The 22,629-nt window shown below is 40.2% G+C and overlaps 1 protein-coding gene across 1 annotated transcript in view; it reads right to left on the reverse strand.

Annotated features, from left to right (window-relative positions):
- Nucleotides 1-22,629, reverse strand: part of LOC149801393 (peptidyl-glycine alpha-amidating monooxygenase B-like) — a 106,530-nt gene that overhangs the window by 13,893 nt on the left and 70,008 nt on the right. Inside the window, exons 20-23 of the mRNA XM_089956798.1 lie at nucleotides 20,130-20,321; nucleotides 16,441-16,553; nucleotides 14,224-14,362; nucleotides 13,426-13,608 (exon numbers count right to left, since the gene is read on the reverse strand). Of these exons, the coding sequence (XP_089812924.1) occupies nucleotides 13,426-13,608; nucleotides 14,224-14,362; nucleotides 16,441-16,553; nucleotides 20,130-20,321 (627 nt within the window). The remainder of the gene's footprint in view (nucleotides 1-13,425; nucleotides 13,609-14,223; nucleotides 14,363-16,440; nucleotides 16,554-20,129; nucleotides 20,322-22,629) is intronic.

A 22,629-nucleotide genomic window follows, 5' to 3' on the forward strand; every position in this document is an offset into this window, starting at 1 on the left:
TGGTTAAAGATTGATAATACTGTGTCTACCACCAGTTATCAATTTAACTACTTTGTCATAGACACTTTGTCATAGATATTTTGTCATAGACACTTATTGCATGCAATAAAACACAATTTGTTTGTGTTTATAAAACAAATATGGCCATGTGCAAAGAAAGCTTAGGTCCCAACATTTTGTCAGATTTATACAATAATGTTAGAAAAGCGTAACCAGGTTACATACACACGTAAACCCACATGCAGAGAAAATCTGTCTAATGATGCTTTTAGCTTTAGATGTACTCACATGGTTTTTGACATACATAAAAGTGAGTCCCCAAATGGCACATGAAACACCCATCACATGACCATTTCAACAGTAATAACCTTGACCTCTGAGCTAGGGACCTGATTATTATATAATAAGTTGTGAACCTGTGTAAAGTTTCATAAAGTATCTGAAGGAGTTAAAAGTAAGGAAAGCAAATTTTTAGTAAATTGTGTTTCTCCGAGAATACTTACCCGATCACATTAACATTAGGGATATAAGCCTGCTACCTCTCGAATCCGGCCCTACTAAAAGACAAAAATTCGTCTTTTCGGTCTATCTCATATAGACCAAAGGGCAATAACTCTTGCCCCTTACCTCCCCTTGCCACCGCTAGGTGTCACTAGTTTTTTAAGCTGAGCGATATATATTATATGAGGATGCTCGCATAGCGGAGTGGTTGGGAGGGTTTTTAAGTAATGTGATCGGGTAAGTATTCTCGGAGAAACACAATTTACTAAAAATTTGCTTTCTCCTTCAAATACGTTCCCTGGTCACATTAACATTAGGAGAATAAGTAATAGGAGGAGGAAATGCTGAGCATCCTACCTCCACCCCGGGTACCTTCTAGGGAATGATGGCTGGATTCCCCATTTGAACGATAACCCGTTCTCCTAATTTCATCAGCAACACAGCCTAGGGTCCCGTGATATGTGACTCCTATATAAGGTTAAGAAGATAGTTATTGAAATCTTCTTACCTACGAAATTTCACTGGCGAATCCAGCGAAGCTGATAGGCTGTGCTGATTGTTTTAAATGGGTCTGGTGGTCATCTGGGCTGCAGACACCGGACCTACCAGATTCAAGGTTTGCCTCTGCGAAGCCAAATCTCTGAGATAAAAACTGGAGAAGGTTGACTCTGCATGCCAGCCAACAGCTTCTGTTATATCTCGGATCGAAACATTGCGTTTGAATGTAAGGCTCGCCGAGATTGCTCTAATCTCATGAGCTGTAATCTTCATGAGGCAACTCTGATCTTGTGAGACCTCAGAGTATGCTGAGCGTATAACCCATTTCAGCCATGAAGCAAGGGCTTGAGGGGTGATATCCCGTTTACCAGCTTTGACCGGAAGAAAGAGGCACTTACGTGTGTCCTGACACGCCTCTGTGCGTTTTAAATAGTGCTTGAGTGCACGAACAGGATCTTGCATGGCTGTTGCTCTTGACTTATCTATGGAACAGAGCAAGCGAATGACGATTCTTTGATTGCCAATGGATGGTAACCTATTTTTGGCTACAAAGCCTGGTTGTGTCAGGAGGACCACTGAACCATCTGATCTGAACTGAAGAAAGTTCAGGTCACTGGAAAGGGCCTGTAACTCGCTCACCCTGCATGCTGAAGATAAGGCTATCAAGAAACATGTTTTGTATGATAGTAGCTTTAATGAAGTGTGGGCTAAAGGTTCAAATTTGTCTGAATTGAGCCATGTTAAAACCCAGGACAGATTCCATTTTGGAAACAGGGTGAGGGATTTTGGTCGATTGAAATCAAAATTGGCTAAAAGATCTGATAGAACTTTGTTATGCCCAATATCACATCTACCATGATGGCGGAATGTGTCTGATATCATGGAGTGGTAGCCTTTGATAGTAATTGGGGCCAACTGTTTCTCCTCGAAAAGCCAGAGAAAAAAGTCGGCCAGTTGAGGGATTGAGACACTCAAAGGGACGATGTTATTGATATGGCACCATTCCCTGAAAACACGCCACTTTCCCTCGTAAGCCTTCAGAGTGGAGGGCCTTCTTGCTCTTGAGATTCTCTCCACAATTGAAGGTTTAAATTGTTTGTCTCGCAAGGCTGTCCGGACAAGAGCCAAGCGTGAAGAAGAAGGTCCGGGCAGGGGTGGAACACCCGTGACCACGGTTTGAGAAGATTTGGGCTGGTTGGAATCTTCTTGGGTAGATCTATCACTAGATCGAGTAGATCGGTGACCCAGGACTTGTTCCATCTGAGAGGGGCAATCAGAATCATCCGACAGTTCTGACCCCTTAACCTCTGGATTATTTTCGGTACCAAAACCATGGGAGGGTAGGCGAATGCCCACACCTCATCCCAGCTGATTGCTGATTGACAGAGCGTACACGGCCCAAGCCTCTGGGTCTGGAACCAGAGAGACGAAGGTGGGCAACTTGCGATTCCACCTTGTTGCAAAAAGATCGATCATCGGACGCCCCCAAAGTGTGCAAATCCGAAGAAAGACTGATTGATGGAGTGACCATTCCGTGTGAATGACTTGACCTTTCCTAGGTAGAGTGTCGGCCAAGACATTGAGTCTGCTGGGAATGTGTCTGATTTGTACATTGATGTGGAGGTTGTCGCACCAACATAGAAACTGCCAGATCAGAATGCACAGGTCTGGTGATTTGGTGCCCCCTTGTTTGAGGACGTAAGTCACCACCACAGAGTTGTCTGACACAATAAGGACAGTTTTTCCTGAGAGCTGATCCTTCCAGAAATGAAAGGCATTAATGACAGCCCTCATTTCTAAAAGGTTGATGTGGAGAGGCCTCTTCCCTGGCTCCCACGTGCCGCTGACTGTAGCGAAGTCCGGCAACAGGTGGGCACCCCAACCGTAGGTACTGGCGTCGGTACATACCATTATCTCCGCTTGGGACATCTCCAGAGGAATCCCCATGGACAGCCAACCGGGGTTGTGCCACTGACGCAAGAATGATTGTATCTCGGGCGTGATCATTATTGTCTGATTGAGGGGACTTGAAAAGGGGCACCGTTGTGCCAGTAACGTCATTTGTAAGGGACGCATAAAAAGACGGCCAAGCAGGATCAAGTCTGCTGCTGCATTGAATAATCCGAGGAGTTGCAAGAATTCTCTCGCTGAAATCCACATCCTGTTGGAAACGGACTCGATGAGTTCGACGATCCGGATTACGTGAGCGTGAGGAAGCCGTGCCAGATTCAGATCAGTGAGAAACTCCATACCCAGATGGACAAAAAGCTGGGATGGACGGAGATCAGACTTTTTCCAGTTCACGAGAAAGCCTAGATGATCTAAGAGTGCTAAAAGATCGTTTCTGCCTTTGAGCAGAATAGAACTTACCATACGTTTCTGGAGGATGTCGTCCAAGTACACTGCCATCCCTGTAGATGAAGTCGAGCGGAACAGGGTGACGACGCAATCCATAACCTTGGTAAAAGCCCAAGGGCTGATGTTAAGGCCAAAGGGTAGGACCTGGAACTGATAAACCACGTCGCGGTAAGCGAATTGGAGAAATTTCCGTGACGCGGGGTAGATAGGGACGTGAAAATATGCGTCAGTCATATCTAGACTGACGGCATATTCGCCCCGCCGGATGGAAAGATGGATTGATCTCGCCGTTTCCATCTTGAATTTCGGTGGTAAAATGTATTGGTTGAGGTGACTCAGGTCGATGATCGGCCTCAACTTGCCTTTTGCCTTCTGGATAAGAAACAGCCTGGAATAAAACCCCGGCGATTGCTGTTTTTTCACAATCTCCACCGCCCGTTTTTCTATGAGCGACCGTATCTCCTGTTGCAGAAAGGTATCCTTCTCCCGATCGGATGGTATGTCTGTGAAGAGGGGAGAGGAGGACAGGGGAGGGGGTTGGATAAATGAAATCCGAAGTCCCTCCGAAATGACCTGGATCACCCAATTGTTCTGAGGAAAAAAGGTGGTCCAGTGGTCCTGAAATTGCAGGAGGCAGCCGCCCACAGGTAGGCTGTCTGCGGGTGGTGGAGAGGGTATGTCAATTTTTAGAGTTAGGAGGCTTGAAGACGGAGAAACTTTGTTTCTTACCGCCTATGTATGGTTGCCTCCTAGCTTGATTAGACTGTTGTCTCCTGGCATTGGGTTGGGATCTATACTGCACATTTGATTGTAAGGATCCTTTGTCCCTGGTCCGCCAATCATCCCTCCGCTGTGGCCAGGGCTGAATTTTTCTAAACGCCTGCGAGGGTTGGGCGGCGAGTTGGAGGGGCAGTTCCTGAGCTGCCTGCTTCCGAACTTCTTCAATTTTTCCTTTAAAGAGTAAAGGCGACCCAAACGGAGTCATCCGTAAAGCCAGAGTATGATGGGGCTTGAGCGACGTGGACCACAGACATGCATCACGTCGTATCAGGTCTAAGTTGGCAGAAGCAGTCAACGCATTAGCCATGGAATGGTGAGCTGCCCTGTTAATAACTCTAGCGATTCGGGCCGTCGCTTCCCAAGCGTGGTCATTGTCGGATTTTTCTGCGAGTCGGAAAATGGCTAATGTAGCCAAGTCTAACACTGAAGACGTAGTGACTACGTTCCGGACTAGCTTTGACGTGGCATGGAACACATTTTTGCCCACTTTGAAAAACAGTGGAGTGGACATGTGAACTGCTGCCATATTTTTGTCCAGGGCCGGAAGATCTGTACTGAAGGCGTCTGAATGAGTTTTGTACCAGTGACCCGAGAATGTCGCTGGTACTTGGCTTTCTGAAAAGAATGCCTTAGCATTCCCCGGATCACCTATTCGTCCTGATAGATGATCACTGATCTCCTTAATTTTTGCCGACTGGGGAAGGAGCCGGAAGGACGGCGTCTCTTCCTCCCTGTCAAGATCTACAGATGCCTTAACTTTGTAGTCTTGAGTGGCGGTAGGAGGTGGAGGGCATTCTGAAATTGCCAACACCCTATAAATTTCTTCCACTGCCGCCCTGAAGCCAAACTCAGTCCATTCCATGGTTGGATCTGTGTACGGCTGATTTGCAGGAGTTTTGTCAACTTGTGTGCCAAGTCGTGTTCTGGAATAGCTTGCATTTCTGGATAGAGCATACCAGGTGGCATAGATGACGTGATTCCATCATCCTTAACACTGTCACTAACTCTCCCTTGTGGATAAGCCATGAACATATGGACGGCCGGCCCTGCCGGCTGGTTTGTCTCGCTTGTTGTCGGCCTGAATGTTAGCGACGGTCCTGCTATCACCGGTACCAGTTGCTCCAATGGCCTGGCTCGACAGACAGAGTTCTCAGTAAAATCTCCGCCATAGTATTGGTATGTTGCCGGCGGTACACCTTGACGGACGGATTTATCACTAAAATCCCCGTAAGTCATATTTGGTCGGACCGTTTTAGCAATAGAGTCCCCATGCTGGGACAGCTGGACGGCCAGTGACGTAGAGGTTGTATAATGAAATGGATCCGGTAAAAACCCCATGCGTCCTGACTTACAGGCCCGAAGGCCATGCTCGGACATGCGGGGGGACTTACGCCCACTGGGCAACCTAAAATTGGGGGAACATTCCCCCAAAGAGTCAGAAAAAGCTGTGGAAGCGAGCGAGGGAAATAAGGGTAATATCTGGCCTGATGTCAATAGCTGCATCGTTGTTTCCTGGACCAAACGATGCATCTGTTCCAAGGTGGACTGTTGTACCCTGTCAACATTATTTTCCTCCATTGCCGCTGATGTTACTGTGGCTGACGCAATAAATCCAAATTTAACTTCGGATGGTCCAATTTAACGCTAAGATGGCTTGGATTGTTTGGAGGTATAATGTACGTGTTATCCGTACAAGCGAAACTTAAAAACTAGTGACACCTGGCGGTGGCAAGGGGAGGTAAGGGGCAAGAGTTATTGCCCTTTGGTCTATATGAGATAGACCGAAAAGACGAATTTTCATCTTTTAGTAGGGCTGGATTCGAGAGGTAGCAGGCTTATATCCCTAACATTAATGTGATCGGGGAACATATTTGAAGGAGAAACTAAGTAATCACATACTTTATCCCTTGTTGTAACATGGACCATGATGCAAGGGGTATGACTGAACACAAGACTGTCAGGTTAAGAAGGGTATACATAAAGCTAAAGTTTCATTAAATTATCTCCAGTGGTACTAAAATTACATTGTATGTGGATAGAGATCACTAATTATTTCCCTTGCTGCAACCTTAACATTGAGACAGGGGGCATGACTTTGATAGGTAATGCACCTTTCAGTCATGATAATGTTTCCAAAGGTAACATGTCATGGGCCAGACAATCAATAAGTAACGGATGAATGGATAGATGCAGGGATTGGCAATGCCATAACACATTATATCCAACTTAAGATGCCAGAGAAAAAAGTCCATGTAAAAAGTTATGAAATGTGAAAAACTATAAACTGACTGACCTGTTCATGTCCATATTAATACAAGTATGCCTACCAAACGTCCATATTAATACAAGTATGCCTACCAAACGTCCATATTAATACAAGTATGCCTACCAAATGTCCATATTTTACAAGTATGCCTACCAAATTTCCATATTAATACAAGTATGCCTACCAAATTTCCATATTAATACAAGTATGCCTACCAAATTTCCATATTAATACAAGTATGCCTACCAAATTTCATGTGTATACTTGAAGAGGTTTTGCTTAATTGTGCTAACAAAACTTTTGTCAGAAAAAAATTAAGAAGTTAAAAAACATACAATCATTGAAAACTTACCATAATGGCCTAATCATGTCATCAACATGTAAAAGCATACAAATATGTTTACTAAATTTTATGTGTACTTCTAGTGGTTTTACTTAACTGCATTTTTAAAAAATTCAAAACAAAGTATGAATTATAACATAAATGTATTTTTAAAAAATACAAGTTTTCTGTAGTACATTTAAAATTTAATCAGTTAATCTACTTGTGACCATCACAAAGTTTGCAAAATTTCCTGGCTAACCCAGATTCCATCAAAAAGTCTAATTCCTAAAAAAATGTAAAAAGTGTAAAACAAAAATTGAAATATTGTGGTAATGACCTTAATATTTTATCAGGTAACCACAGGGATACAAATATGGAAACAAGTCAGTCACATGGATACAAATATGGAAACAGGTCAGTCACACAGATACAAATATGGAAACAGGTCAGTCACATGGAAACACATATGGAAAATGGTCTGTCACAAAGATACAAATATGGAAATAGGTCTGTCACAGAGATACAAATATGGAAATATTTTCATTTGTCAGCATTAAGCATTTTTGCATCTGTTGCTAAAGAGCTTCTTGGAAGGATGTATGAACAGACATGATGAGATCAACATGACCCCACACTAAGCAGGGTGGTGATTGTTGTTGTAGTAGGGTTAAATGCCATTTTTCAGCACACGATAGGCTATACATGGTGGCCAGTATTAATGGTGGAGGAAGAACCTGGGAAAACCCCGGAATGAACCACAGGGCACAACTGACATGGTGTTTGTCCTGAGACAGATCGAGGAGAAATGCCAAGAACAAAACAAAGGACTGTACATCACATTTGTAGACCTGACGAAGGCATTTGACACGGTGAGCAGAACTGAACTGTGGAAAATCCTTGAACAGCTCAGCTGTCCTCCAAAGTTCCTTACCATGGTCATCTAGCTACATGAAGACCAGCTTGGTCAGGTCAGAAACAATAACGACCTGTCACAGACCTTCCCCATTGTAAATGGCATGAAATAGGGCTGTGTTTTAGCCCCCACACTATCCTCAATCTTCTTCAGCATGATGCTTCAAAAAGCAACAGAAGACCTTGATGACGAAGATGGCATCTGTATCTGATTTTGTACTGATGGCAACCTCTTCAACTTATGGAGACTTCAGGCCCACACCAAGACTTTGGAAAAACTGATTAGAGAACTTCTCTTTGCAGAAGCCGCTACCCATGTAGCCCACACAGAGGCCACTTTACAGCGCGTAACATCCTGCTTTGCAGAAGCTTGCCAGCTCTTTGGTCTTGAGGTCAGCCTAAAGAAAACTGAGGTACTTCACCAGCCTGCTCCCAAGGAAGAGTACAAGTCACCAAGCATCTTCACTGACCAGACAGAGCTGAATGTAGTACACCAATTCACCTACCTGGGCTGTGTGATCTACTCTGATGCCAAGATCGACAAAGAAATAGACAACAGACTGGACAAGGCAAACAGCGCCTTTGGCAGGCTGTATAAACGAGTGTGGTACAACACCAATTTCAAAAGAGATATAAAGATCAGCATCTACAGAGCTGTCCTACTGACCACTGTCCTATATGGCGCCAAATCCTGGGTAACCTACAGCCTCCACCTCTGCCTCCTTGAATGCTTCCATCAGCGCTGCCTCTGCACCACCCTCAACATCCACTGGAGTGACTTCGTCACCAAGACTTAAGTCCTCAAACAAGCAGGATTACCAGTGTTGAGGCCATGCTCATGAAGATACAGCTATGCTGGACAGGGCACATGTCCAGGATGGAGGATCATCGTCTGCCAAAGATCGAATTGTATGGTGAGCTTTCCACTGGCCACCGTGATAAACAGGCACCTCGAAAGAGATATAAAGACTCTTTGAAAAATATCCTCACCACCTGTGACATCAATCACTGCCAATGGGCATCACAAGCTGCTGACCGTGAAAACTGGCAATGAACAGTTCACTGGCCCACTGCCACTTCTGAACAAAACAGACAAGCCAGCTTGGAGGACAAATGATGGCAAAGAAAAAATCGGGAACCAACGGCAGCACCCACCACAACCCAGACATTCCCCTGCAGCCTCTGTGGATGGATGTGCCTGTCACGTATTGGGCTTGTTAGCCACCAGAGCATGTGCAAAAGATGTGGACAAACGAAGTCAAGCCCAAACCAACAATTACCAGACAATCATATTCCTCATGCATCAGTAATTACCAGCCAATCAGATTACTGATACATCATTAGTTATCAGCCAATCAGATTACTAATACATCAGCAATTTATCAGCCAGTCAGATTACTGATGCATCAGTAATTACCAGCCAATCACATTACTATCATGAGTACAGTTCATGCATCAATAATAACCTTGATTAACCAATATAGATGCAATCCACTTATTAATTCCTACTCATTCATATGTACAATATAAGTTAACATGTTGAGGAAAACAATCCCAATATACAATAGATATTATCACTGAAAGTTTGCCAATCAATACAAATATTTATTCAAACTTCCAATGCACTAATCAAAGACTGTCTTCTGTCCAGGCTATGATAGATATAGCACAGAAATAATGTTTTCATGAGCTAAAAGCACATTTAACATGTTAATAAGGCATTTAATGTGGGTAACAGTGACCTTATTTGGTTGGATGGGTGCAGTACTAAAGGAAATGCGTCTAACTACTAAATTTCATGATCTTATGTTGTCAGTTTGAACCTCTGGGGCAAGTTGTATTCTGTACCTTCTGTTGTCATTTTTATACAGGCTACTGCAGGCTCCCTCTGACATGGTTTTACCCTCCTGTATTTATAATTTAAGTACTTTATTATGCAAGGCATGTACGTATAAGAAAAACAACTCTCATTAAGTAAATTATGTTTCTCCAAGAATACTTACCCAATCTGATCAGCATTAGGAAATGAATTCTGCTACCTCTCAAATCTAGCAATCATGAAAATTTAAACATTTAATCTTTTCTGGTCAATATAACACACAGACAAAAACAAGAAACAACTCCCTTAACCATCACCAAGTGGCTATGTTTATTTGGTCTGAGCTTGAGTAATCCATCAACAAAGATGCTTGTATTTATGGGGAGGTGTCAGAAGGTTTCAAAGTAATGTGACTGGGTAAGAATTCTAGGAGAAACATAACTGTGTGTGTGTGTGTGTGATTTGGATTTTTTATGTAGCTTTAACACTTTTTCAGTCATATTGCTACGATGTCTGCAGTGTGGCAGTTTACAGTGATGTCTAGCACTGGGGCATCACGTCGCAGACATGTAGCATGATTTCCTACCCAGTCACATTATCCCGACACCAGGCCGATCAGTCCTAACACTAACCTCTTAATGCTGAGCGCCAAGCGAGGCACTGTTAGTACCATTTTTTATATCTTTAGTATGACTCAGCTGGGGTTCAAACCCATGAACTCCTGCATCCAAGGCAGATGCTCTAACCAGTAGGCCACAGGAGTGGTCCCATAATTTAGTGTAAAATTTGCTTCCTCTTTTGAATGCTTTGCATTTCCTTGATCACATTAATGCTAGAAGAATGGGTAATAGGAAGTGGCAATGCAGAGCATCCTACCTCGACCATAGTTCCCTCAAGGGAAATCAACTGTATCTGAGAATAAACTGCACTCCCAACAGTCAAGTAACTCATGGCTACTGTACCCATCTAAAGAAAGGAAATAAAGGACTTTTATTAATGAGTAAATATTCAAAGCAAATCCAGTGAAGTGCTGTTCTATGCCCATGGTAATATTGTGCCAACTTCAACTGATCTCTGCTGCAGTCAATGAATCTACCAGAGTGGATCTTACCTCTGCTTAGTCACATCATGCAGATAAAAGCTACAGAAGGCTGACTGACTGTGGTTTATGTTATGTCTTGGATCAAAATGTTTTGTTTGAATGTGAGGCTTGGAAAGATACCTCTGATTTCATAGAATCTGAGGTTTGGAAAGATATCTCTGATTTCAGAGAATAAGAGGCTTGCAAAGATACCTATGATTTGAAATAATGTGAGCCTTATAATGATACCTCTGATTTCATAGAATGTGAGGCTTGTGGGTACCAATGATTTCATAGAATGTGAGGCTTGTGGGTACCAATGATTTCATAGAATGTGAGGCTTGCAGATGCCTCTGATTTTATCATTTAACCATATTAACCACCTCAGCCATATGGGCTCAAAAAATGGTTATAGCCTCTTTTCCTGGCTTCACTGGAAACTTTGTCAGGTCACATGGCAACTCTGTCTACTTAAAGCAGTGTTTGAGGGTATGGACTGGGTCCAGTTATTGCTGCCTCTCTAGATTTATCAATAGCAGAGAGGGAACAGAGGACTACTTTTTGATTGCTCAATGGTGACAACAAATTCTTTGCTTCAAAACCTAGTGGTTTCATTAGTACCACAAGCATTTGAATTATAGTAGAGATAGTTTAGGTCCACCGAAAGGGCATGCAATTCATATTCCCTGCATGCCAAAGCTATAGGTATCCGAGGGTTCTAGCTAAAGATCTAATATTCTGATTCATTTTTCATTATCAGAACTGCCTATGCGTGTGTGTGAGAGAGAGAGAGAGAGAGAGAGAGAGAGAGAGAGAGAGAGAGGGTGGGTAGTAGGTAAAACCGCCAAACCCCTCCCAACAGACTAAAAGTGCATCCACTGCCCAGGTTTCTGGGTCCGTGATTGGAAAGACAAAGGTGGCAGATTGTGATTTCACCTTGTCACAAACAAATATCGCTGGATGTTACCAAAGTAAGCAAATCAGTTGAAAGATTGTTGAACCTTATGTGTGAAGGGTCTGGCCTCTTCTTGACCTTGAATCAACCAGAACACTGAATCTGTTGGAAATATGCCCAATATTGATCATTATATTCATCTGAGTGCACCAGTGCAGAAAGTCCAAAACTAGAACTGGTGATTCTGTCCCCCATTTCAGGGAGTAAACAGCCACCACCCAGTTGTCTGTCATAACAAAGACTACCTTTCCATATAATTAATCTTTCCAAAACTGAAATACACTGACTTTGGCCTTCATTTCTAGAAGGTTGATTTGATCAGGTGGATCTTCTGATTCCCAGGTGGCATAAGGTGGGCTCCCCAAGAGTATCAACTGGCATCCATGCCGATCATAAGCTCCAGCAGAGAATTTTCGAGAAGAATTCCTGCCTTGAGCCATCATCTTTTGTGCCACTGACACAGAAAAGATTTTTTTCAGATCATGATTTATTGATCAAGCTAATTGGAAAAGAGGCACCCACTGGGCCAGCTGAGGAATCTGCAAAAGGTGAATGAACAGTTGGCAAATAAAACTGCATCCACACTGAGCAGAGCTAGGAGCTGCAGTAATCCATTCCCTGTTCAATCTTGACTCAGTGTGTTCAAAAATCCTTTGCTGCATATTCTTCTGGAAGGCAAACATGATTGAGATTGGTAAAACATTCCATGCTCAGATGGACAAAATAATAAGATGGACTGAGGTCCGACTTGTCCAAATTGAGCAGAAATCAAAACTGACTCATATGGGGCATCATCACGTCATTCCTCACTATACCAGCCAACGATGACATTTTAATGTAGACTCAGCACATCACACTGTCATTCTGGACTTGCCAAGTCTCTTGTTGCTCTTGTGACCCTTTCTCAGTACTGTGGACCAGATAGCTTCTGACCACAACACACAAACACCTCATGTAGTATTTGAGGCACACCTGGTACTAGCTAGGCACTTTTCATGCATGTCCTCAATGGATTTAACTCTGTTGCACTGAATGCATTTTGTTGCCATCATCTGTCATTTTCTGAAAAGACAAAACCAAGCAAAGGTTTGTGAAAAGAAATCCAGAAAGTGTTCATATAAGCAAATAATCAAAGGAAGACAATACAGGCAGTGTGTACAAAACAACCAACAAAGGGCACCAATGCTACCATGCTGGAGCACAAGGTTATAAAAAAACTGAAGTGCATAACTGCAACAAAATTCACATAGTTATCAACAAAATTTCACACAATAATGATTGCAACATGAAGTACCTTTATATTCACTACTATACAAATTTTGTCAATTGAGGATTGAAAACCCCATAAAAATATTTCATGGATTTCGAGGGGCACATGATCTGATGCTGACTGTATCCAGCAAAAAGCTAAAAATGAGTTAACAACTGTAGTTAGCAAGTAGTGATCAGGGAAGGTAATGGGAAAGAGTTTTTCCCCATTGCCTGTATCATTATATAGACAGGAAAGTGCAATTTTTCATTATTTAGTGATTGCTGGATTTGAGAAGTAGCAGAACTGTTTCCCAATAGTAATGCGATACAGGGAATATATTCAAGGAGGATCACATATTTTACAGGATAACATTCCACTACGTCTGAGGAGTTAGTTGCCTTGTTACCTTTTGTACAGTACATTATTCATCAGTGTGAAATGCAGTTATGAAAAGTGTAAGGTGTAGACCATGATCTGCCATCACACAATGCACGAGTTGATCAGAGTCTTGTACACATTTTCAGTGAATTGACAGATATCATAAAAATAAAACATCTGCTGATCTACATTATTCACTGGAAGGCATATATTATGTATGCGCAAGTATGGTAAATATTGTCATACATATCCAGTTGCAAAGCTTTTGTTTTGGGCCTTGATTTTCCTGTTTTGAATTACCTGAGCTATGTAACCTTACAATGATGACGATGATGATGAGCAAACCAACAGGCACTACTAGAAGGGCTCCAATGATCAGCGATGTGGTATAGTCACCAGACTCATCACCAGATGATACCCTGTCATCCACTTTCTGACCAATCTCCTTCCGGATGTCAATATCAGATGATTGCAAACTGCTATCTGAAAACAATTATTTAAAATATCATTAAGAGATGTACCATATCATATATTCATTCCAGAGTCAACTAAATTGTTCAAGCCAAAATATTTAATGATTTCTATATACTTTATGTACTCGCTTGTAAGTCAAGTCCAACTGTAAACAACACAAGAAAATCTGCCATTGCATAATGCACTGGCAGATCAGGGTCAATGTTGTTTGTTCTACTGATTACTCCTAACAAGCTACATAGATCCAGATCTGCTGGCACATTTTGCAATGTAGATGTGGATCTGTGTGGTCTGCAATTTGACTTGACTTATATGCAAGTAAAGATGTTAATGCTTTTTAGATTTCAGGGTGTATAGTGCAACAAAATCTATCTCAAAAATGGGTAGCTGTACCAGTATTTTAATTTGTACTGCTCTGATTTCTCCAAATACTGCCTCCAACTGATGCTGATTGGCCGACCACTGCCATAAAGCCTGCATTATTCTGCATGCTTGTGATAAGTGGTGAGGCTCCTGAAGAAAGACACCAATCTATAACTAGCATTTTAAAAATGAGTTTTTTTTAAATTGTTTTAAAATATTTGGAACATCAATACCACCAGGCTTTTAAAGAATGTGACATACCCAATTTCTGACCAACAATGACTCGATTGGAACTGTATCTCTGCATTTCAAACATCCAAACCTTGTTTGGATTAATCTCTCCAACATAAATTCTGTGGTTGATGGAGTCTACTGTAACATCATGTGGATTTTTCATGCCCTGGAAAAAAAGACCTAGATTTGATTTCAGCAACAAGATCAAGCCTTGATGTTTCAATAATGATAAAAAAATCAAGATTTAATGCATCAGATACAAACTAATACTACTAAAGTAAAAAAGAATCCCTCAAATGGACTGTTGCTCTACTGTCTGCCAGAATTCCTGGAATTCAAGACCATTTCTGATATTTAACTGCTGAACACTGAAACCATCTCTGATCTTCTTGAGCAATACAATTTCCAGATTAGCTGCTGTGTCAACCATATCTGAATGCAAGACTGGCACCATTATCATTTAGGACAAACTAGACACCAGCAGAAGACTTTTAACGAAAATCTAATGTCAGTAAGATCAGGAAAATTAATGACAAAATTTTCAATATGTTGACTGTGGCAGCAATGCTGGACATCCATGGGACAACATTTTCATTTTGGTCCAACTTGATATAAAAAAGTCTTTGGGTGAAAAGTTGACAGCACTATCAATTCTGGAGGAGCAGAAATAACAAAAGTTTCAAGATGGCCACATTAGACTTCAGATCTGCACAGCTTTCACTCTTCTAAACATTATACAGTCTTCTGGTGAAAATCCTACAAGGAATAGCAACAAGATGATTTACAAGATGGTTGCAACAGCAGTCATTCTGAGGTTGAATTTATTTTCATTCAGGACCAACCAGATATTATAATCAGTCTTCCAGTGAAAAGCCCATGTCATTATGACTTTCCATTTAGATTTTCAAGATGGCTGCCATGGTGTTCCTACTGGATCTCAGATTGCCAGAATTTTACTTCATACTATCTAGACACCTTAGGAAGTGACACCTTAGGAAGTATTCTGGTGAAAACCTCATACTGATATGACTCTGTTCGGGAAGAGGACCAATAACAAGATTTAAAGATGGTTGATGTGGTGGCCATACTGGATGTCAGATCAGCACCCGTTTTCATTTAGGTCCAACTAGACATCATAGGAAGTCTTCTGCTGAAATCCCCATGTTAGTATGACTTACCTTTCAGGAGAAGGAGCAATAACATTTTCAAGATGGCTGTCATGAAGGCCATACTAGATATCAGCTTGGCACCATTTTCATTTAGAAACAAGAAGACATCATAAAGTCTTTTAGTAAATAACCAATATTTATATCACGATCCATTCAGACAGACTGGTGATAAAAAGATCTTCAAGATGGCTGCTATGGTGGTCAAAGTTTCATGACAAACTTCCAAGTAATATAGGAGATGTAGTGATAATGGATGAATAGATGATGGACATAGTGTCAACAGGCCATTCCATGTGCTCTTCTGATCCATAACCAGTAGAACTTCTTGTTGTTGTTTTGGGTTTAGCACCACTTTGAGAACAAGACAGGCTATACATGGCAGTCATTTCAACAGGTACAGGAAGATCCAAGGGAAAACCCTGGTAAGATCCACTGACCATGGGAAGCTACTGGCAGCTTTCTCACATAACTACACCTGCTGAGCCCAAGACTTGAACCCAGAGACAAGTGAGATGGCAGTTTATGGTAAAGGTGAGGACTTTAGATGATTCAGCCACCCAGGGCCCTATTATTAGTACTAAATATAAGCAGATATATGATCAATTTTATTACCACATGCAAATTTGAGTTACTCCTGGTACAACACTGCCTAAGAACTTTAATCAAGCTCACTGAGACATTAAATTTTGGTCAAAGTGACCTACTTTTGGTGTAATGGTGCAGGGCTGAGTATTTCTGAGGCTGGTCTTTGAAACTGATCAAAAATGCAAAACATGACAAAAGTCACTGAAGCATAATATTTAGGTCAGTGATGTACTTTGGCGAGAAGATAATGCTGTACTGACTGTGACATATTGATATACCAAGCTGGATGACCCGGTGGCAAACAACGCCTCATAAACTGATTTAGATGCAAAACTAAAGCAAGTCACTGAAGCATTACAATTAGATTACAGCATCATACTTTTGTTATAGTGTTGTTTTACTCACTGAGATACATCTACATTTCCATCTGCATAATGCTATGGCTAACAATGCCTGAGAAAATGACAAAACCTTAACTTAAGTTACTTACAGCAGGTACATTCCATGTTGACAGCAATCTGCCAGTATTCAAATCTACTGTGAATCCCTGAACAGTAGCTGAAGATCCAAACTCTGGTCCATTTACAGCAAATAATAGGCCACCTGAGAAAAAACTATATACATTAAATAGGGCTTCATACAATTACAAACATATTATACAACCTAAGTAGATGGGAATTTGTTTTGCAAGAAAAAGAAATGTCGCCTCCCCACTCCCCTGGCCAACTTGACAATTAATGTCAGTCTATGACACTGGTACTTGAAAGAAGGAAACAAAATTCCAAGCAATGTGATTAAATTAGATTTGCTATATTGGCATGAAAATTTAATTAAGACATCTACATATATTACAAACATGCATTACAAATTTCATTTGCCTTCCTGAAATGGTTTGGCTGAATCATGAAATTTTTCATTTGATGTGTGTCTACCTTGAGTAACTATAAGCACTATCAGAAGTACAGTTCATGCATCAGGAATTACCTTGATCAGCCACTACGACAGAAGCCTCCAAGAAATGCATGCAATCCCTTCATTCTAATTCCTATACCCACTGACAAGTACAATAAAAATTTAGCCTGTTGAGGGTAATCTATTACAAAATATAATGTATAATTAACACAGAAAGTTAAGCATTGAACTGAGATATTTTTTCCCACTTCTAATGTCATGGTCAGAAAGGGCCTTCAGTCTAGGAAAAGATGTACATAGCTACTATGTGGTCATGAGCTAAAAACATATTTAACCCGTGTTAATATACATATTATATAGGTCAACAAATATTTAACCTATGTCAGTATACATAATATATAGGTCAACAAATATTTAACCCATGATAGTATACATAATATATAGGTCAACAAATATTTAACCCATGTTAGTATACATAATATAAAGGTCAACAAATATTTAACCTATGTTAGTATATATAACATAAAAGTCACAGAAACCTTTGGTAAGAGTGTAGTGAGAAGAGATATATTCAATTGTCAAGTTTAATGATTCTAAAATAAACAGCATCCAATATGTTCAAGTTAAGTACAAAACGTTTGATGAGTCACTTAAGCTTGAAATACATGTTACTGCGACATCTGTTTGCAATACAGGTATAGTACCCTATCAAGATGATGTCCATCAAGAAGTTTCAACAATTCTAAGTAGGCCAGAATGCACACAGCATGGCAAAAACCCATGTGGTAATGAGCTAAATGCATCAACCTCACCAATGCCACTAACTGATGAGATATAAATGCATCAACCTCACCAATGCCACGAACTGATGAGATATAAATGCATCAACCTTACCAATGCCACTAGTTGATGAGATACAAATGCATCAACCTCACCAATGCCACTGGTTGATGAGATATAAACCTGATGAGCTTCTTTGGTTGCAGAGTGTGGTAATAACAAAGACGCATCTCACTGTCCACTTTGCCGGAACATTAACATCAAACACAAAATGTAACCCATGTCATTCAGTCATAAAATATGGTCCAAAACGACCTACTTCTGCAACGAGTAATGCTCATCAAGATGCACCTGCTCACCAAGTTTCATGATTCTAAATAGCATAACCTGACACTGCATGGAAATAAACTGATGCATAAACCTAAGCCAGTAAAATTTGAAATTTACTTTTTTTATGTTGTAAGGGCAAGGTATGATAACATAGATGAATACCATTATCTAGTTTGTTAATTCTAGCATGAACAGTACTCGACAAAAAAACCTCAACACCAATATGAAACATGAAATATATCTCTCAGTGACCTACTTTAAGTCAGGGCATTGTATTCATCAAGATTCATCCACTCAATTCTAGGTAAAATACTATGTTTACAGGATGTAAAACATTTATTTAATCATGAGCTAAATGCAACAACCTTAGCCAGTAAATTTTGAAATGTAGTTCACAGTGACCTTTTTTTGTTGTAAGGGTGTGGTTCTAAGAGATGCAGGTGACCATAAAGTTTGATGATGCAGCATCAACAGTGCTTGAGAAACAAAACACAAAATTGAACAAAAGTCTGTGAAGTATAAAATGTGGGTCACATTGACCTACTTTTCTGATGTGATTGCAGTATTTGTCAAGATGCATTGACTCACAAAATTTCAAAGTTCTAGATATACTAGTATGTATTGATTGTGCAAAAGACAGAAGTGCAAAAATGTGCAAATAATGTATATACAGTATATAATGTACAGTCAGTCTCTAAGCTCCTTATCCAGGGGATATGTGCCATGAAACCTAATAATGTCTGAAAAGAATTTCCAAAAACTCAAGACAAGGTTCCTTTTTTTAAATGATGAGTGCTTAAACAATTGCTGATATTTTTGACAGCAAGATTTTTTAAAAATAAGCTGCAGTGGCAGCCATATTGGATCAAGATCAGCACCATTTTAATTTAGACAACCAGACATCATTACAAATCTTTTGGTGAAAACCCCATGACAATAAGAGCTTCCATTCAGGAGTATTGGTGACAAAATTTTCAATATGCTTATTGTGGCAACTAAATTTCCTGTCAGCATGCACCAATTTCATTTAGGACCAATTAGATATCCTAAGAAGCCTTTTGGTGGCCATATTGTCACCATTTTCATTCAGGAGCAACAAAACAGCATAAACAGTCCTCTGGTGCAATCCTTATTTTCGTATAACTTTTCATAAGACTTTGAACTAATGTGTGAAAATTCTAATGCATCATTGCTTTCCAACTATGAAAATTCATAAATGTAGCATGATTTGAGCACTTATGAGCCATGACAGCAACAAAATACATTTTTACAACACTATCTTTACATCAGAACCATGGACCATTTAAGAACAAAAGATACAAACTTTTAATGACCACTATATAGCTAATACTGTACTGACAAATTGTAAAAAAAACATCTACCTACCCAACGAACACCCCCTCCACCTGACTCTTGAGTATTAAAAGCCAGTAAATTTACAATTAAAAGTGTAGACATAGCTGGCAATACAAAGCTTCCAAAATACATAATTGTGCTTCTCTTGCAAAACTGCTTTTAGACCTATGATGCTGGGCTTCCAAAACTTTAATACAAACCCTAATGGTGACACGAATGACTGGGCAATTACTACTGAAGAAAATGATACCAAAGTCTAACTATATACTAGTGAAGGCAAGACAAAAACAATAAAAATAAGACAACCATCAAGAACTGTGTTGCCACATTTGAATGCATTGTTTTCTTTGTAATATTCCGTATGATCCATCTATATGTAAAGTTACAGGATTCTGCAAGCAATAGTAGCTGAGAAAATTACCTAAACAAACTTAATATACACCATTGGTTTACGAAACAGGAGTCACAGTGATCTGACTCAACATATTGTAACTCTATGATTGAGGCAACAATGCCAATGACAGAATGAGCTACAGTATGCCTAATGAAATTGCTGAAGCAGACCAGCCAGACTGACAGCCAGGCCAACATCATTATTTCATAGACAGGATATGCTTAAATAAAATGCTGAAGCAGACCAGCCAGACTGATAGCCAGGCCAACATCATTATTTCATAGACAGGATGTGCTTAAATAAAATGCAGAAGTAGATCAGCCAGACTAATAGCCAGGCCAACACCATTATTTTATAGGTGAGAGTTCCTTTTCAATCAAGCCCAAAACCTATGACTAATTACTTACCATGCAATGAACAGTATTCTATAGCAAATAGTCGCTGACCAAATTCTTGCAGTTTTATTACTTTCTTCATGTTCCCATTCAAATCAAAGCACTGTATCCTGCCGTTTTCCCGGTCAGCTACACATATCATTCCCTTATCCTCAGCCAGGGCCAAACTGTGGGGGATGGAGAATGTCCCAGGTGGTGAATCACCTGCAAGATTAGAAATAACAATTATTATAATACAGTGGCCCTGAGTGGCTGATTGCTCTAAAGTGCTCACTGTTACGGATCACTGCCATCTCACCTTTGTCTGCGTGGGTTCAAATCTCGCGTTCGGCCAATGTGGGTATGTGAGAAAGCTTGCCAGTAGCTTCTCGTGGGTCAGTGGCTCTTTCCAGGCTTTTCCTGGGTTCTTCCTCCACCATTTATACTGGCCGCCATGAATAGCCTATCTTATGCTGAAAATGGTGTTAAACCCTACAACAACAACAACATTATAATGCAAGTGATCGATAACTTCTTGAGCAAAATCTAACAGAATGACAGGTAGTTTCACAGCCTGACCCTCTATGTGTAATTTCAAATAGACATAAAGATATGTAGGTAGTAGGCATCTAGTCATTGTCAAATATGCCTGACATGACCGATAGGACTGATGTTTTGACCTACAGTGAAATACCCCAACTGGAGTTTTTCTGAACAAAGTCATATTCAGACTAGACAAAATAACTGTCTAAAAGAAACTGGTTATTTGACCTAATCTTGTATGTAATATGTACACTGCAACTGGTAAATTAGTATTTGACCTACTCTTATATGTAAGATGTACACTACAACTGGTACACTGATATCTGACTAAATCAAGACTTATTTGTAAAATGTACACAGGAACAGGTACACTGGTATTTGACCTAATTTTGTATGTAAGATGTACATTGCAACAGGTACACTGGTATTTGACCTAATATTACATGAAAAATGTACAGTGCAATAGGTACACAGGTATTCGATCTAATCTTACATGAAAGATGTACAATGCAACATGTACACTGGTATTTGACATAATCTTATATGTAAGATGTACAGTGTGTCAGGTACAATGGTATTTGACCTAATCTTATATGTAAGATGTACAATGTGACTGGTATACTGGTATTTGACCTAATCTTATATGTATTTAACCTCTACTGGGTGAACCATTACTGCCTCATCCAAGATTTGTTTTATTTGAAGGATAAAACATGATTCAAAATATTTTTTCAAAAAACATAAAAGAAAAAGTTAAATAATCTCTGTACAAATTAAGACATATGATGATAACAAATGGTAATATTACACAGGGAAAAAGGGGAAGAGAAAGTTCAAATAAAATATCAGACTCTTTGCCTGTCAATGGTTGTTTTAAAGTCAGTTGCCAAGTACAATAATGAAGCCTACTTTACAGTATTATGTCAAATGGTTCAAGTAGATCAAAGTGATATGAAGCTGATGTCTACAGTACTAAGTCAACTGGTCCATGCACATTTACTTGATATGAAGCTGATGTGTACAGTACTAAGTCAACTGGTCCATGCACATCTACTTGATATGAAGCTGATGTGTACAGTACTAAGTCAATTGGTTTATGCACGTCTACTTGATATGAAGCTGATGTATACAGTACTAAGTCAACTGGTCTATGCACATCTACTTGATATGAAGCTCATGTGTACAGTACTAAGTCAACTGGTCTATGCACATCTACTTGATATGAAGCTATGTGTACAGTACTAAGTCAATTGGTCCATGTACATCTACTTGATAAGAAGCTGATGTCTACAGTACTAAGTCAATTGGTCCATGTACATCTACTTGATATGAAGCTGATGTCTACATTACTAAGTCAACTGGTCTATGCACATCTACTTGATATGAAGCTGATGTCTACAGAACTAAGTCAACTGGTCCGTGCACATCTACTTGATATGAAGCTGATTTCTACATTACTAAGTCAATTGGTCCATGCACATCTACTTGATATGAAGCTGATGTCTACAGTACTAAGTCAACTGGTCCATGTACATCTACTTGATATGAAGCTGATGTCTACAGAACTAAGTCAACTGGTCCATGCACATCTACTTGATAAGAAGCTGATGTCTACAGTACTAAGTCAACTGGTCCATGTACATCTACTTGATATGAAGCTGATGTCTATGTACTAAGTCAACTGGTCCATGCACATCTACTTGATATGAAGCTATGTGTACAGTACTAAGTCAACTGGTCCATGCACATCTACTTGATATGAAGCTGATGTCTACTTACTAAGTCAACTGGTCAATGCACATCTACTTGATATGAAGCTGATGTCCACAGTACTAAGTCAACTGGTCCATGCACATCTACTTGATATGAAGATGATGTCTACAGAACTATTCAACTGGTCTATGCACATCTACTTGATATGAAGCTGATGTCTACATACTAAGTCAACTGGTCCATCCACATCCGCTTGATATAAAGCTGAGGTCCACAG

This window comes from Sinohyriopsis cumingii, chromosome 4 (assembly GCF_028554795.1).
Source record: "Sinohyriopsis cumingii isolate HCF-2022 chromosome 4, ASM2855479v2, whole genome shotgun sequence".
Lineage (NCBI taxonomy): Eukaryota > Metazoa > Mollusca > Bivalvia > Unionida > Unionidae > Sinohyriopsis > Sinohyriopsis cumingii.